This window comes from Panulirus ornatus, chromosome 49 (assembly GCF_036320965.1).
Source record: "Panulirus ornatus isolate Po-2019 chromosome 49, ASM3632096v1, whole genome shotgun sequence".
In the NCBI taxonomy this organism is placed as follows: domain Eukaryota; kingdom Metazoa; phylum Arthropoda; class Malacostraca; order Decapoda; family Palinuridae; genus Panulirus; species Panulirus ornatus.
The window spans coordinates 232,501-250,000 of NC_092272.1; the positions used below are offsets into that span (position 1 = coordinate 232,501).

The window sequence follows — 17,500 nt, forward strand, 5'->3', positions numbered from 1 at the left end:
CGGAGCTGGGTAGTGTGGCCGCATAACCTATAAACTGATAGGAATGTTCAAGTTTATCCTAGGATGCATGGAACCTGATCACATCCCCTAGTGGTGGACAGTGGTATTTCCTCCTTGCATTCCTCCATGCACACACACACACACACACACACAGACACCGACTCCCTTCCCTTGCATACTGTTCTGTGGGTTGGTTGGTTTGACCTTTGGTCACATTACGGTTGTTCTGTAACATGGCAACCCTTTTTGATCATCTGTGTTCTGGAGTACGACTCGATGTCCCGATATGAATCCGGTTGGTGTGTGTTATGTTTGCAAAAGTGTAAAAGTTTCTCCATCTTAGACGTGAAGTAAGGCGCTATTACCCCACGATTTAGTCAATTTGTACTTGGATGTAAGACCACTGTATTTTGAATTGACACCACATATATATCTTGGTCGTTTACCATATTCAAAACGCTGTTACACACAGCTTCGTCCCCAAATGCTACAATCAGTTAGGGCCATATGCATAGCAAGAGTGTATTTGATACAAGAATTATCTTTAATACCTTTGTAGTTAAACCAAAAATTATCCTTTCCACCTTTAGGTTGGTGCTTGTAGCCTAACTGTTGTAGGATAGAAATCCAAACAACCACCCATTTGATACAACTAAATACTTAAAAGAGTTTTACCTTTTGAATTTGTTGATTACCATAATCTTTTGTTATTAATGTTAGACAATGTAGAGGTGGTGTTTTGATAAGTTCATGCCAAAAAGATACGTGACGATGAATTGTGTCTTAAATGCCAGGTACTTGCAGCCTACACAATGCACACTCGTACATCGTATTAGAGTACCATATTTTTCCTTTTACGTTATCGTAACATATAACTTTTTTTTTTTCATGATAGATTAAATGGCGACGCCATGCTCGTACAGAACAGACTTAAAAGATTCTTGGTGTAAGACTTTCTGATAAAGTGTAAGGGATATATAGTATGGGGTACAGCGATGAGTGATAGATATGGTGTAGGGGTGCCTCGAAATAATGATGAATGTGGGATGGTGAGCCGCGAACTGTATTAGATCTGGGAGAGGAGGTGCTAAATATGATGAATATGGGACAAGGGAGCCATGCAATATGATATATCCATAAGGGATCAGCGTGTCGTAGAAGGCGACTAAAAGGGAAGGGAGCGGGGGGCTGGAAATCCTCCCCTCTTGTTTTTTTTTTTTTTTCCAAAGAAGGAACAGAGATGGGGGCCAAGTGAGGATATTCCTTCAAAGGCCCAGTCCTCTGTTCTTAACGCTACCTCGCTAACGCGGGAAATGGCGAATAATATGAAAGAAAGATATGATATATAAAGTGGCTGCTGCGAAACATGGTAAATCAATTTAGAAAACCTTCCTTGAACAAAAGTTGAAATTCAGTCCCCGACACGTCTTCATAAGCTCTACCACTAATAATGTCACGTGTGTCTTTAACACGAATTATAATATATGTACATATTTATTTCTACCACATTCTGCAACATTAGTAACAAATGAGCATGGCTTTATCAAAATGTCTTCTTTTTTTCATTAGAATTGACGTAGGTTAAAGGCTCTAGTGATAACCTTTTCAGTAATTGGTTGTCATCATAAAGTGAGGACATGCAAAGAGGCCTATTGGCCCATGCTAGGCAGGTTTTGAGTCTGTCTACCCTTAACCTTTTCAGTAATTAGTTGTCATCATAAAGTGAGGACATGCAAAGAGGCCTATTGGCCCATGCTAGGCAGGTTTTGAGCCTGTCTACCCCTATAGCCAATCGTCTGAACCCATAGCTGTATACCCAACCTTGGTTTAAAGGTACCTAAAGACTTAGCTTCCAGTAAGATAGTTGGTTATTTGGGCTTTAGGCCCATCAACTGCTAGTGTCATGAAGAATGTCTACTTCAAGGGACACCAATAGAAGAGTCTTATAATCTTCAGGTGTTTACAGATTATTCTGAGACATCAAAACACACTCAGTATATGGCCCAAGTTGCATAAGACTTGCTCACATAAATAGTAATACAAAAGATAATATAGGTCTCATATTTAATACGATTTCACATCTTTTCTGATGTGCGCCAGTATTTTATCATTTTGTATATTGTGTAATGTTCTCTTTTGCTTGGAGAAAGGTACACATACTCTGATATCTGCGGTTATTTTGTATAGTTTTGTACAGAAAGTTTGAAAAATCTAAGAGATGTAGCATCTAATTTCTTCCTAAATACTTTTTACCTGTATATTCTTAACAAATACTCTATTCTGGGTTTAAACTAATTATAATCGCTGCAATAGATGATATATTGTAGTGAGAGAAATCTTTGAATTATTTGATCTCCTTAAGAATAGCTAACTTACAAGAATATGAAGCCATATGCACAACTCCCACTACGTCTGTGCATCTCATAACCACAGAGTAATATAATCACACCCTAATCATGGAGTCACATACACTGAAATGTACAATTTATTGAATAAACCACAAAGATGTTCAGGGGTCAGGCCCTGCTGAGGGAGTTTGGCGGAGTCTCCCACGCGTCTGGGGGTCCGTTTTCTGGGAGTGAGTGTTTTCCTTGTGTCATGAGTGCCTCAGCCCCCAGTCACTCAGATGTAAATAAACAGTGAGGATGGCCGAGGGACTGGTGGTGGAGTTCCAGAAGTTTAATAAGAACGCCAGACACCTCAAGAGATTACAGAGGGAGACTATACAATCGATAGAAGATGTGGGGTTGTCCGGGAACCTATCTGAAGGTGAGGTTGACACATGAGTTTTAATGGTGTAATTTGAGCGTTGTTGGTCGGGTCGGTGATCCCTGCCTTCCACTGACAGCTAGAAACCTGTCAAGAACCTTGGTCTAAGGCAGTAGCTTTTTTTTATAAGGTAGAGAACACCTCTGATACAGACCTGAAAGCGAGCGATGGTATGTGAAATGAGAACTAACTGGTGGTCAAGTTGGGGGATTCGACCGGAAACCTGGGCGGTGACAGCCAGAAACCTGTCAAGAACCATTTTCTGGGCTGTAAGGTTTATATGAGGAAGAGAACCTGAACAGTAATGACTTGGGAAAAGATGGTTTTAGTGAAAATGAAAGTAATTCTGTCTGTGGTGTCTGCCATCATGACAGTCTTACTGTATCTTGTCAGTCTGAAACCCGACAAGACAGTTCATTTAGCTTTACCCATTTCTTTGGTAATTTTTGATTACTGTCGAGATATTAATTAAGTGGAAAATAAGTAATTGAAAGTAGATACTGCATGTAATGGTTGGTGTAGTGGTCAGAAACATGTAGGGAACATTACCATGTATATGGTAAGAAAAATCATATCGTTGGCTATGAACTGCAAAGGAATGATAGAATGTGGATAAATAATGGGTAATTTGTGTGTTTGCGAGATGTGCAGTACTCTTAATAGACTTTTGTAAGATAGTTTGTATTTCTTGTAAGATAGTGTGCCAACACATTACGTTGTTTTTAACTTATGGGGAAATTTACGTATTTTAATGAAATTGTTGGACTGTGTTGCATTTCCTTTTAAAGCTGTCTCCGTACAAGGGAAAGGTTGTAAGAACTTTGTTGATAGGGCAAAGGTCATGTTAAAGCTTTTAGTGATTCATCAACACCAAGTAAAATCTAACTGCATCTATGATGATTTTTTTGATTTTGAGTTTGTTGATGTCTAAACATCATGTAGAATATGATAATATGAGTGATTAGCATGGTGCTTCAGCAACTGCCAATGTATTATGATATATTCAACTCCTGTTGGAAAAATTTACATTTTTCGTTGAAGCTATTGGACTGTGTTGCAGGTTTTTACGTTAGCTTTACCACTTAGAAAATATTATTCGTTGGAATTTGCGTAATTTTGAATTGTGGTTGGGAAGGTAAATTTTTTACCATTTTGATAGATAATTGGTATTTTTTTAATTCTATTATTTACTCGTGTAAGGCTTTGAAAAAAGAGTGAAGTTAGGAAGTAGATGTTTTGTATATGTGACTTACTAGTGAGTGTGGCATAAGATGTGACCCTTGATTATGCATTTTCGTTTCTGAGCTATTGTTAAGGAAGCACTTAGTAAAGCAAAATATTTTCATATCTTTTTTTAATCAAGATTGTATCTTTATATGTTTTTACGTTTGCACTAAGTTGACCATTTATGTTATATACATGTCGTACTTGTGCTTTGCGTTGATTATGGAAGCTTGTGTACCTATATAACTCAGTCTGGGACTAAGATGTGGCATTGCTTCTCACATCAGTGATGGTGTCGAAGGCTACAGCCCAGAGGCTTGTGTATCCTTCATAGTCTGGCTAGATATTTGTTCAGTGCATTCTTGAATGATTCTGGTTTGCAATTCATAGTTTGAAATACTTCCAGTTAGTATGTGTAATAGTTTCAGGACTCAGATAATCAGACAATTTTCTCTTGCATTTTATGCCACATGTTGATGTACTTGATATTCAATTGCAGTCCGCCATAATTTTTCTTGTTATAAGACGCTGTAGGATTGAAGATATGATTCCATACCCTCCAGTATTTCACATATGTAGCTTACTTTTCTCTCATCAGTAGTCAAGATGCTAGTTTGAGTGATTTTACTCTCTAAGCACAGTAATGAATATCCCCTGCAGATTTCATAGCTCAACAGTTTTGTCTACTGGGAGGTATTATGAGCAAAAACTTGCATTTCTGTTAAGGGATTATTGTTCTGAAGAATGTTATAATTGGTTTAACCTGTCATGGAAATTTGTTAAATTCTGCCTTTCGTTTTCTTTAAGAAGATAGTGGTTGTTTACTAGTGCAAACACACAATATAGTTATTTGAAATAATCATTCATAGTTCCTTTAGATATTTCTACCATGACATGATATTGTACATATTTTGGCTTTTATTCAGTACTAATATTTATGTTTTATAATTCTCTCATCATGACATAATGTTGTTGAAACTTATCTCGATTATATAGTACGTCAGAGTGTAATCTCTCAGTGTCTTATACAGATAAGATTGTCCTACTTATTCTGTTGTGATCCACTAATGGTGATATAAAGCTGTGGCTAGAGTGTTTTTGTGTTGATGAATATTAATGTTAAGAAGTTTTGGCTCCATTATCTTCACTTATCAGTGATTCCATTTTTTTGCACTTTATGTGCATTGATGCTATGGCCACTTTCGTCCAATACTTATGCAAAGCGTGTATGTTATCATTTTGTTTGTTCTCCAGGGTCTTTCACGTTTTATTGCGTTTATGAGGTAGCGGAAAAAGTCATGATCAAATGCGTGAACCTATGCTCCCTTAACTTGTGTAAATTGGATGATTCTGTGGTCATTTGATTTGTATCATAGGATTCTCTGAGAAATTTTGATGGTATATAATGGATAATGCTATTTTTTTGTGGTTCTGTGTGTTCATTGTGGACCCTGGATTGTATGGTATCATCATAGGTTTTTCACTTGTAGAGTGTTTAGTACCTTTGCAAATGAAGCTTTGCAATTTCCTCGTAAAGACATAACTCTGTTTGGCCATAATTAGATTGTATGGGAATAATCTCACTGGCCCTGTCAAAGTAATGTGCCATGGCTGCAAACTTAGTTACACATACCTTTGCACATATTTTAGGGTCAGAATGCAGCCAAGATGCACAGTGATTACAAAAATGCTTTGCATACTCATGTAATTGAAAGTTTGGGTGTTACCGGACTTTGCCTGCACGGTTACATTACGAGTGGAAAGTCACCTTTGGTTAGGCTGAATCATTGTGAATACAGTCTTGTTAGATGTCTTACTCGTTTCTTAGAAAGGGGTTCTGGGACATTTTTAGAAAAATAAATGAATGAGAGTACATTAACTTTTGTGCATAGTCCCTTGCTCCGTAGTTTTGATTTTGTTTAAACCTTTACTCTTCCTTGTATGAAATATCTGCCTGTTTTTTTAGATGCTTTAATATCATGGGATATAAATATACATAATAATCAATGACTCCTTTCAAAATTTGAAAAAGATGTAGCTTGAAACATGTCAAAGCTTTCTTGCTGCAATGTTGAATCTCTATTCCCTATTGAAATATTGGATTGACATTCTTAAATACAGTGCTGTTTTCTACTTTTGCTACTCAGATATAAACAAAAGCACAGATCTTGAATTTAGTCGTCCTATGTTAAAGTTAGTGAACATAGCCTATCACAGATCGCATTGCACTAGATGAGTGAGGTGGTTTAGCCCATATGACATTTAGTTTTGTGGTTACAAACCTTTTTAGATTACTTCAAGTTTTATATCACATAATTTGTTCTTCAGGAATTGTTGACCAGCAGTTGATTTACTTGTTTCAACTGTTATTAATTGCCAGTGGTTTAGATTTGTTCCATAAATCTAGCTTTTGTATTTATTCTTTATGACATAGCTGTCAGAAATAGTAATTATAAGTCGTCGGACTTTAAGTAAATCTTTTGCCTGTACATCATGATACAGTGTTTATAACAGAACTTAACATGATCTGAGGTAGGAAGATCTTTGTGAAGGCTTGCAGTATGGAAAAACTATGAAAAAAATGCAGCATACAACTTTTATGTCGTAGGAGACTTGAACCACTCTCAGATTTAGAAATTTATTGCTATTATTTCATTGAATCTCCACATCTCCCAAACATATAATTCCCAACCATTTTTGAATTGTTAAAGCTAGAGGGATAAGAAGTTTGTAAAAATTGATTAAATGACCGTTTAAGAAAGCCAGCCAAACTGATTGCATAGATTCCATATAATTGGAATATAAGATTATAAGTGGGATAGGTAGAAAATTTAAGCATAGAAGCACAGTATCCTCAGTGGCACACTTAGGAACCTGGTATTTATTCAGGTTTATTCATAATACATATTATTTGAATTCATTTATATGGCTAGTATGAGGTCTTATGATATTTATCAGTTTATTTATATGGAAGCCATAGCTCTTCAACCCTTTTCATATTTTTTGTGTACTCGGCTAAGAAAGGTCCATATTACTTTAGATATAATAAGCTAGATGATTGCTTTATTTTTAGGTGTCCATCAACATTAGATTAAACAAGTATCTGTTAAAAGTGGTGGAATTTCAGTGCCTATACATCCAGCTTAACTGAAGTTTTGACTGCTGCATTGTTAGGAGTTATTGGAAAAGAATAAACTTTGATTAGAATTGCATGACTCATGCATGTTTTATATTATAACTAGGCCTCACCAAAACCAGCCTAATCTAGATTAACATACCTTCATGAAGGATTAGCATTTTCAAGTAGGAAGAAAAAACTGTAGAAACATACCAGTAGTATTCCTTTTGGATTTGAGACAATTATTCCAGAGATACCAGATTATTCTTCTACCATTGTGCTGATTAAGCACCTAATGAATCAGTATTAGTCCCAGTTAACAGTGCAGAGTACTAACTTAGAGGGGGATTAAATATATTTAGGAAGAAAGATAAGAAAGTCTTAAGAATAAGCTGGATAGATTCACAGTCTGCATATATTCAGGAGCAGGTGGATAGATATTTGTCATTGTTATTTTCAGAAGCACTTAGTATTACACTAAGTATTTAAAACTCACCAGTATATTTGTCATCCATATAGCATGAATTATGACACATCTAGTCAGCTGTTACTCAAGATATCCTTCTTCCTGATATCATTGTGCCAACTCGAGTGATGGCTTTGACCAGGCTCTGTATTGATCGTCATGATATAAGTATCCTAGTTACATGGATGCTAAACTTCACAGAGTGATTATATATTTAGTTTGAAAATTCATATTGTTGTACATGCCTCTTACTCCCCAACAATAACTACAAACCCCAAAAATGTGATTATAATTAGATCCCTACTCATACAATCAGTCATTTCTGAAACACTTTACGTTAAGATTTATCCACTTCATTTAACTACTTTCTACTCTTGGAGTCGCTTCTATCCTCAAAGGGCTTGTGCAGCACTCAGGAAGCTGGCCACGTCCACCAGCCAGAACCACGGACTATAAATGTTGTGGTATGTGTGTGTTTGCATTTACAGAGACCAAAGTGTAGATGAACGGATGGAGTGAAAATTATTTTGATTGATCAGGACCTGAACATGCAGGATGGTGAAAGGCATTCTCGGGATATAGAGAATTGGAATGATGTGGTTTACAGGAGTTGACATGCTGTCAGTGGACTGAACCAGGATGTGTGAAGCAGCCTGGGGAATCCATGGAAAGATCTATGGGGCCCGGTTTTGGTAGATGGCTGTAGCTTCATTGCATTACACATGACAGCTAGAGAGTGGATGTAAGCAAATGCAGTCTTTCTTCATCAATTCATGGGCCTACCTTGCTGACACAGGAAACGGAAATCAAATATGATTTTTTTTGATACATATAAATGCTCACCAATTCCAGCGTGAACGAGGTAGCATCAAGAACAGATGTTTTCACTTTAGAGGGAGAATTTCTCACTTGGCTTCTTGCTCCATGTTCCTTATTTTGGAAAGTAATATAGGAAGAGAGGATTTCCAGCCACCCACTCCCACCCCTCTTACTTGCCTTTTACAACATGCATGGAATATGTAGGCAGTATCTACCCTATCCTAGGGATATGTATATGTATATATTTTTCAAACATATTCACCATTTCCCGTGTTAGCGAGGTAGTGTTAAGAACAGAGGACTGAACCCAAGAGGGAAAATCTTCACTCATCCCCCCTCTGTGTTCTTCCCTTGGAAAAGCAAAAACTGGATTTCCAGCCCCTCGTTCCGTCCCCTTTTAGTTGCCTTTTACTACACGTAGGGAATATGTGGGAAGTATTCTTTCTCCCCTATCCTGTGTGAGTACAGGCTGATTGAGAGCTGACCAGGTTGTGGTGAAATGCTGTGGACATTTAGAGAGGAAGGGCAAAGGAAGACTGACTTCGAGAACCTATGTGCAGAAGTGAAGGGAGGAGGAGGAAAGGGAAACCAAGGAGGTGGTGGAAGGATGGAGTTAAAAGATGCTTTGGGTATTGGGGCCTGAACATTGAGGAGGATAAGAGGTGTGCATGGGATAGAATAGATTGTATCGATGTGGTACATAAGAGGCAAAATGTGGTCTTTGGGATGAACTAGGGTATATGAAGTGGTCAAGGTAAATGATGGGACAGATTGTGGTAGGTTCAGATCTTGATGCATTATACATGTCACTAAGAGAATGAATGTCTACAACTGTTGTTCATAAGTCTTTGATGCTTCCTTAATAAGGCGGGAGAAGAAGTTTCCATACATACCTTATTGCTACTTGTACCATAGCAAGATTGCACAGGAACACACACTTATCTTTATTGCACCCGTCCATTCTCTGGCTCTCATATGTGATCCACTGACACCAGTATATATCAGCTAGTCAGACCCCACAAACTCTTCCACAGTAGATTAGGGAACATGGTTATTTGATTGAAGGATAAAGCTCACAATAATGGAATTTTGAATCTCAACAAATCAATTTCTGACCTTGAAATTTTAACAAATGAAAAACTTAATTGTGTAATTACTAGTAAAGGGGAATGAAATATGATAGTGATAAAAGAAAATGATAATAAAAGATAAATGTTAGCTCCTAATCTTCTTCTATCATTATATATATATGGGGATAGGGGAGAAAGAATACTTCCCACGTATTCCCTGCGTGACGTAGAAGGCAACTAAAAGGGGAGGGAGCGGGGGGCTGGAAATCCTCCCCTCTCGTTTTATTTTTGATTTTCCAAAAGAAGGAACAGAGTAGGGGGCCAGGTGAGGATATTCCCTCAAAGGCCCAGTCCTCTGTTCTTAACGCTACCTCGCTAATGCGGGAAATGGCGAATAGTATGAAAGAAAAAGATATATATTTTATTATATTTATTTTTTTATTTTGCTCTGTCGCTGTCTCCCGTGTTTGCGAGGTAGCGCAAGGAAACAGATGAAAGAAATGGCCCAACCCACCCCCATACACATGTATATACATACATGTCCACACCCACAAATATACATACCTATACATCTCAATGTACACATATATATACACACACAGACACATACATATATACCCATGCACACAATTCACACTGTCTGCCTTTATTCATTCCCATCGCCACCTCACCACACATGGAATACCATCCCCCTCCCCCCTCATGTGTGCGAGGTAGCGCTAGGAAAAGACAACAAAGGCCCCATTCGTTCACACTCAGTCTCTAGCTGTCATGCAATAATGCCCGAAACCACAGCTTCCTTTCCACATCCAGGCCCCACACAACCTTCCATGGCCCACCCCAGACGCTTCACCTGCCCCGATTCAATCCACCGACAGCACGTCAACCCCGGTATACCACATCGATCCAATTCACTCTATTCCTTGCCCGCCTTTCACCCTCCTGCATGTTCAGGCCCCGATCACTCAAAATCTTTTTCACTCCATCTTTCCACCTCCAATTTGGTCTCCCATTTCTCCTCGTTCCCTCCACCTCCGACATATATATCCTCTTGATCAATCTTTCCTCACTCATTCTCTCCATGTGCCCAAACCATTTCAAAACACCCTCTTCTGCTCTCTCAACCACGCTCTTTTTATTTCCACACATCTCTCTTACCCTTACGTTACTTACTCGATCAAACCACCTCACACCACACATTGTCCTCAAACATCTCATTTCCAGCACATCCATCCTCCTGCGCACAACTCTATCCATAGCCCACGCCTCGCAACCATACAATATTGTTGGAACCACTATATATATATATATATATATATATATATATATATATATATATATATATATATATATAAGTAGCACCAGGAACAGACGAAGAAAGGCCGCTTCTGTAGCTGTCATGTGTAATGCACCTAAACCACAGCTCTCTATCCCCAACGTTCCGGATTGGCAGACCACATCCACCTGGCAGGACCACAGGTCCTGCCAGGTGTGGGTTGAGCAGCGAGGTAGTTGAAGGGCGAGTGTTTGTCATGGGGTTTGTGAAGTAATGGGGAAGCGAATCGCTACACCCTTCCCCCCCATGACCTTGGCTTCGGCTTGTCTTTCGAAATGTGGCCGCGCAAGGGCGGTCAGCGATAACGTTACTACTGTAATTGTAATTTCTTGTCGGCCATGATTGAAAAGAGGTGGTATTTTACCGATATTTATGATGACTGTTGGTCGGTGTGATGGGAGAGCAACGTCAGGTTTGTTGCCAGTTTTGTATGTTTAATAGAACAGCGTCAGATTTTTGTAGCCAGTCATGGACGCCTGTGTCAGCATTTCCCAGCAGGAAGGGAAGCCATGCGTCATACTCCCTCTTTGCACAGTGGCACCATGTGTGTGTGTGTGTGTGTGTGTGTGTTTCCCTCGACAGAAATGGGATAAGGCGAGAGTTCTTTGAGGTGTCTGTCCACGATCATTTGAACTTGGGGGCGAGTGCTTGACCTCGCCTAGTAGTGTCAGCGCTACATTGTATTTGCGGTGGCTAGGATGGACAGGGGGGAAGGTTTTCTCGAAACGTTTTCTCTCTCTCTCTCTCTCTCTCTCTCTCTCTCTCTCTCTCTCTCTCTCTCTCTCTCTCTCTCTCTCTCTCTCTCTCTCTCTAATTTGCCACCTGATCCATCTCAGCTTCGTACCCAAAGCTTGTGGTCCCCCCCCTCAAACCCTCCAATTTTTTTTCCCCTCCCCCCCCACACTTGTGGTCGATCGTCAAGGCCTACGAGACGGGCCTCTGTTTTATTCATTCGTTTATTTCAGGATTTGTATTTCATGGCCAGGGTCCCAGACTGGCATTTATGATGGAACCTTCTGATCCTGGGATTTGTATAGTGTACAGGATGCGGTGTGGGAGTGGGCGCGCGCTCCGGGGTCCCCATCTCCGTAGTGAAATCTTCCCACACACATTTGGCCTGGAGTAGCCAGCCAATCTCCACATCTGTTAACCCAGATTTTGAACTAATTGTAGTGAATTAGTTATTCGTAATTGTATCTAGGGAGAATCCTTGCCTTTGTCTAGCATCTTTACCAGACGGTGCTTGGGATAATGCAAGTGGTGTGTACAGTGTATGCTGATGCATTTATGAGTGGCTACATAATTCTTATTCAAACAAGCTTACCTGTTTATGTTCCCGGATGTTTGAAGAACAGCTTTGTGTACCTGTTAAAGCAGTATTGGTCATATATATATATATATATATATATATATATATATATATATATATATATATATATATATATATATATATATATATATATATTTATTTACTTATTTATTTATTATACTTTGTCGCTTTGTCCCGTGTTAGCCGAGGTAGCGCAAGGAAACAGACGAAAGAATGGCCCAACCCACCCACATACACATGTATTTACATACACGTCCACACACGCACATATACATACCTATGCATCTCAACGTATACATATATATACACACAGACATATACATATATACACATGTACATAATTCATACTGTCTGCCTTTATTCATTTCCATCGCCACCTCGCCACACATGAAATAACAACCCCCTCCCCCTCATGTGTGCGAGGTAGCGCTAGGAAAAGACAACAAAGGTCCCATTCGTTCACACTCAGTCTCTAGCTGTCATGTAATAATGCACCGAAGCCACAGCTCCCTTACCACATCCAGACCCCTTCATTCTTTTCTCTTGGTTGTAGGTCAGTGAGCCACCCCCCCTTGCGTGTCATGGACGAGTACGAGGAGATGGAGATCTCTGGGTCTGAAGGTGTTTTTACTTCCTCCATAAGACATTTCCTTTTGAATGTAGGGAGCATGAGGTGCCGGCCAAGGACTTACACCTTGAAGGGTCACGTTATAGTGATCCTCATGCTACTGTACGAATAAGGGAAAAAGAGACGATATATACTGGACCTTTGAGGGACTATCCTCACCTGGCCCCCTTCTCTATTCCTTCTTTTGAAAAATTAGAAAAAAAAAAAAGGGGAGGATTTCCAGCCCCCTCAGCTCCCTCCCCTTTGAGTCGCCTTCTACGACACGTAGGGAATACATGGGAAGTATTCTTTCTCCCCTATCCCCAGGGATTATATGTGAAGCGTCTGGGGTAAACCATGGAAAGTTCTGTGGGGTCTGGATGTGGAAAGGGAGCTGTGGTTTCGGTGCATTATTACATGACAGCTAGAGACTGAGTGTGAACGAATGTGGCCTTTGTCGTCTTTTCCTAGCGCTACCTCGCACACATGAGGGGGGGAAGGGGTTGTTATTCCATGTGTGGCGAGGTGGCGATGGGAATGAATAAAAGCGGACAGTATGAATTATGTACATGTGTATATATATGTATATGTCTGTGTGTATATATATATATGTATACATTGAGATGTATAGGTATGTATATTTGCCTGTGTGGACGTGTATGTATATACATGTGTATGTGGGTGGGTTGGGCCATTCTTTCGTGTTTTCCTTGCGCTACCTCGCTAACGCGGGAGACAGCGACAAAGCAAAATAAAAAAAAGATAATATATATATATATATATATATATATATATATATATATATATATATATATATATTATATGTATATTATTATATAATTCTGGCTCGTTCGTGTAATCCTAGACTGATCAAGGTAAACGTGCTAACCTTACAACTTGGTGTATTACACCGGTGTGGTGGTGGTCTTATGGTAATCCCTTACCTTTGCCCTTTTACCTACATGTGGTGTTGTTTTTTAAGGTAATCTTGCCTTTGCCTTTTACCTACATGTGGTAGTCTTTTTAAGGTAATCTACCCCTTTGCTTTTTACCTACATGTGGTAGTCTTTTTAAGGTAATCTACCCCTTTGCTTTTTACCTACATGTGGTAGTCTTTTTAAGGTAATCTACCCCTTTGCTTTTTACCTACATGTGTTAGTCTTTTTAAGGTAATCTACCCCTTTGCTTTTTTTGTTTGCTTTGCTTTCTCGCATTTTCCCCTCTGGAATTACTACGACCATCTGAAGGAGAAGGATGGGAGGTGAGGGACCTCTTTAGTATATATTTTTCTTCTGCCTGTCGGCCCCCGATCATCTTGTGATCGACAGTGAAATGAAGTGCCTGTCTATCTGTCTATCTTATCCGTCTGCCGGCTGAGGGAAACGAAAATGTCGCTTTAAGAAGCGAAAACTGGCGGTGAGCGCTACGCGCTAACCCCACCCCATCCCCATGGCAGAATCGCGTCATAGGTACCTTTCGTGTCATCGCGAAGGTTGAAGTGGTGTTGATGTAGTGGCTTTTTTACCGCTGGCTGTAAACTTTTATGTACGATACGCTTTCTCGAAGACGACACTTAACCTTGACCTCTGTACGATACGCTTTCTCGAAGACGAGACACTTAACCTTGACCTGTACGATACGCTTTCTCGAAGACGAGACACTTAACCTTGACCTCTGTACGATACGCTTTCTCGAAGACGAGACACTTAACCTTGACCTCTGTACGATACGCTTTCTCGAAGATGACACTTGACCTTGACCTCTGTACGATACGCTTTCTCGAAGACGAGACACTTAACCTTGACCTCTGTACGATACGCTTTCTCGAAGACGACACTTGACCTTGACCTCTGTACGATACGCTTTCTCGAAGACGACACTTGACCTTGACCTCTGTACGATACGCTTTCTCGAAGACGAGACACTTAACCTTGACCTCTGTACGATACGCTTTCTCAAAGACGACACTTGACCTTGACCTCTGACCTCCGAAACCCCACCCCCCAAAAAAAAGGTGAGGTGGTGGGGATGGGGGGGACTTAACACCATTATCCAGATGGATTTGTATCAGAGTCGACGAGTGAGTTTCTGAAGAGACCTGCCCGGATGACAGAGTGTCAGACTTGGGTGTGTGTCCAGGTTTCTCCTCTCTAGCAGCTTACCGAACGGTGAGAGAGAGAGAGAGAGAGAGAGAGAGAGAGAGAGAGAGAGAGAGAGAGAGAGAGAGAGAGAGAGAGAGAGAGAGAGAGAGAGTTACCGGAGTCCGCCAACGGAAGTAGCGCCTACGGCGAAGATGTATCATTGGGAGAGCAGTCTTGTCAAGGAGCTTCTCACTCGAAGGAGTCTGCATTTCCCTGCTACTGAAAGTGTGCAGAGCAGCCTTGGGGAGGTTAAGGAGCTATCAAGAAAGGGCCTGGGCGTGCAGGTCAAATCTCAAGGAAAACGGGAAATACGAAGTGTCAAGCGCTTTCGCATCTTACATTATCAGGAGTGAGTGAAGATAAAGAAAATCAGAAGACAGTATACTTTCACGGGGGGGAGGCGAGGCGAATGAGTCAATAGACAGGTAAAGGGATTAAGGCACAGGTCACCCTCGAGGTCCAAATGAGTCAATAGACAGGTGAAGGGATTAAGGCACAGGTCGCCCTCCAGGTCCAAATGAGTCAATAGACAGGTGAAGGGATTAAGGCACAGGTCACCCTCGAGGTCCAAATGAGTCAATAGACAGGTGAAGGAATCAAGACAGGTCACCCTCCAGGTCCAAATGAGTCAATAGACAGGTGAAGGAATCAAGACAGGTCACCCTCCAGGTCCAAATGAGTCAGTAGACAGGTGAAGGGATTAAGGCACAGGTCACCCTCGAGGTCCAAATGAGTCAATAGACAGGTGAAGGAATCAAGACAGGTCACCCTCTAGGTCCAAATGAGTCAATAGACAGGTGAAGGAATCAAGACAGGTCACCCTCGAGGTCCAAATGAGTCAATAGACAGGTGAAGGGATTAAGGCACAGGTCGCCCTCCAGGTCCAAATGAGTCAATAGACAGGTGAAGGGATTAAGGCACAGGTCGCCCTCCAGGTCCAAATGAGTCAATAGACAGGTAAAGGGATTAAGGCACAGGTCGCCCTCCAGGTCCAAATGAGTCAATAGACAGGTGAAGGGATTAAGGCACAGGTCGCCCTCCAGGTCCAAATGAGTCAATAGACAGGTAAAGGGATTAAGGCACAGGTCGCCCTCCAGGTCCAAATGAGTCAATAGACAGGTAAAGGGATTAAGGCACAGGTCACCCTCCAGGTCCAAATGAGTCAATAGACAGGTGAAGGAATCAAGAAGGCACAGGTCACACTCGAGGTCCAAATGAGTCAATAGACAGGTAAAGGGATTAAGGCACAGGTCACCCTCCAGGTCCAAATGAGTCAATAGACAGGTAAAGGAATCAAGGCACAGGTCACCCTCGAGGTCCAAATGAGTCAATAGACAGGTGAAGGAATCAAGACACAGGTCACCTTCGACAACCTCACCTCACTTCACTTCCCAAAGCCATGTTAACCATATTTACATTTCTGTTTTTTTTTCACCTATAAAATTATCTGATTTACGTAATCAAGTGTGGTCTCTATCACTTTCTTCATCCATATATGTATATATATATATATATATATATATATATATATATATATATATATATATATATATATATATCATCCCTGGGGATAGGGGACAAAGAATACTTCCCACGTATTCCCTGCGTGTCGTAAAAGGCGACTAAAAGGGGAGGGAGCGGGGGGCTGGAAATCCTCCCCTCTCGGTTTTTTCTTTTTTTTTTTTTTTTTTTCAATTTTCCAAAAGAAGGAACAGAGAATTGGGCCAGGTGAGGGTATTCCTTCAAAGGCCCAGTCCTCTGTTCTTAACGCTACCTCGCTAATGCGGGAAATGGCGAATAGTTTGAAAGAAAAGAAAAGAACGTAAGCCAACATTTTGATTCACACTGATAACTCTACCATAATGGATACGAGACAATTGAACAGAATTCCTATCAGTCATTGAGCTCTTTTTTTTTTTAATATGTGACAACCTGAACATTCCTCCAGTCAATTGTATGATAAAAAGAAACACTGGATGATTATTGTATTCTGTTATTCATCGTATCTAACACTTGATTTTTGTATGTTGTTTTACACGTTAATTAACCTTACCAGTTTGACCAACGTATGACTTGATCACAGGGAATATTGTACACACACACACACACACATACACACACACACACACACACACACATACACACACACACACACACACAGCCCTTCTGAACACCAAAGGGAATATCTGTTACCTTTCCCTGACTGTATTGTTATTACTGAAGATTACATGAATATTCAGAGTTGTTGACCATTACTGAAGATTACTTTAATATTCAAGAGTTGTTGACCATTATTGAATATTACATTGATATTCAGGAGTTGGTGACAGATATTGAAGATTACATGAATATTTAGAGTTGTTGACCATTACTGAAGATTACATTAATATTCAGAGTTGTTGACCATTATTGAAGATTACATTAATATTCAGAGTTGTTGACCATTACTGAAGATTACATTAATATTCAGAGTTGTTGACCATTACTGAAGATTACATTAATATTCAGAGTTGTTGACCATTACTGAAGATTACATTAATATTCAGAGTTGTTGACCATTACTGAAGATTACATTAATATTCAGAGTTGTTGACCATTACTGAAGATTACATTAATATTC

The 17,500-nt window shown here is 40.1% G+C and overlaps 1 protein-coding gene across 2 annotated transcripts in view; it reads left to right on the forward strand.

Annotated features, from left to right (window-relative positions):
- Window positions 1–2,608: 2,608 nt before the first annotated feature.
- Window positions 2,609–17,500, forward strand: part of LOC139764289 (dual serine/threonine and tyrosine protein kinase-like) — a 119,473-nt gene continuing 104,581 nt past the window's right edge. For both annotated transcript variants that reach the window (XR_011716340.1, XM_071690772.1), the window contains exon 1: window positions 2,609–2,769. Coding sequence is in view for 1 of the 2 variants with exons in the window: in XM_071690772.1 (XP_071546873.1) it covers window positions 2,646–2,769 (124 nt within the window). In the remaining variant the exon portion in view is untranslated. The remainder of the gene's footprint in view (window positions 2,770–17,500) is intronic.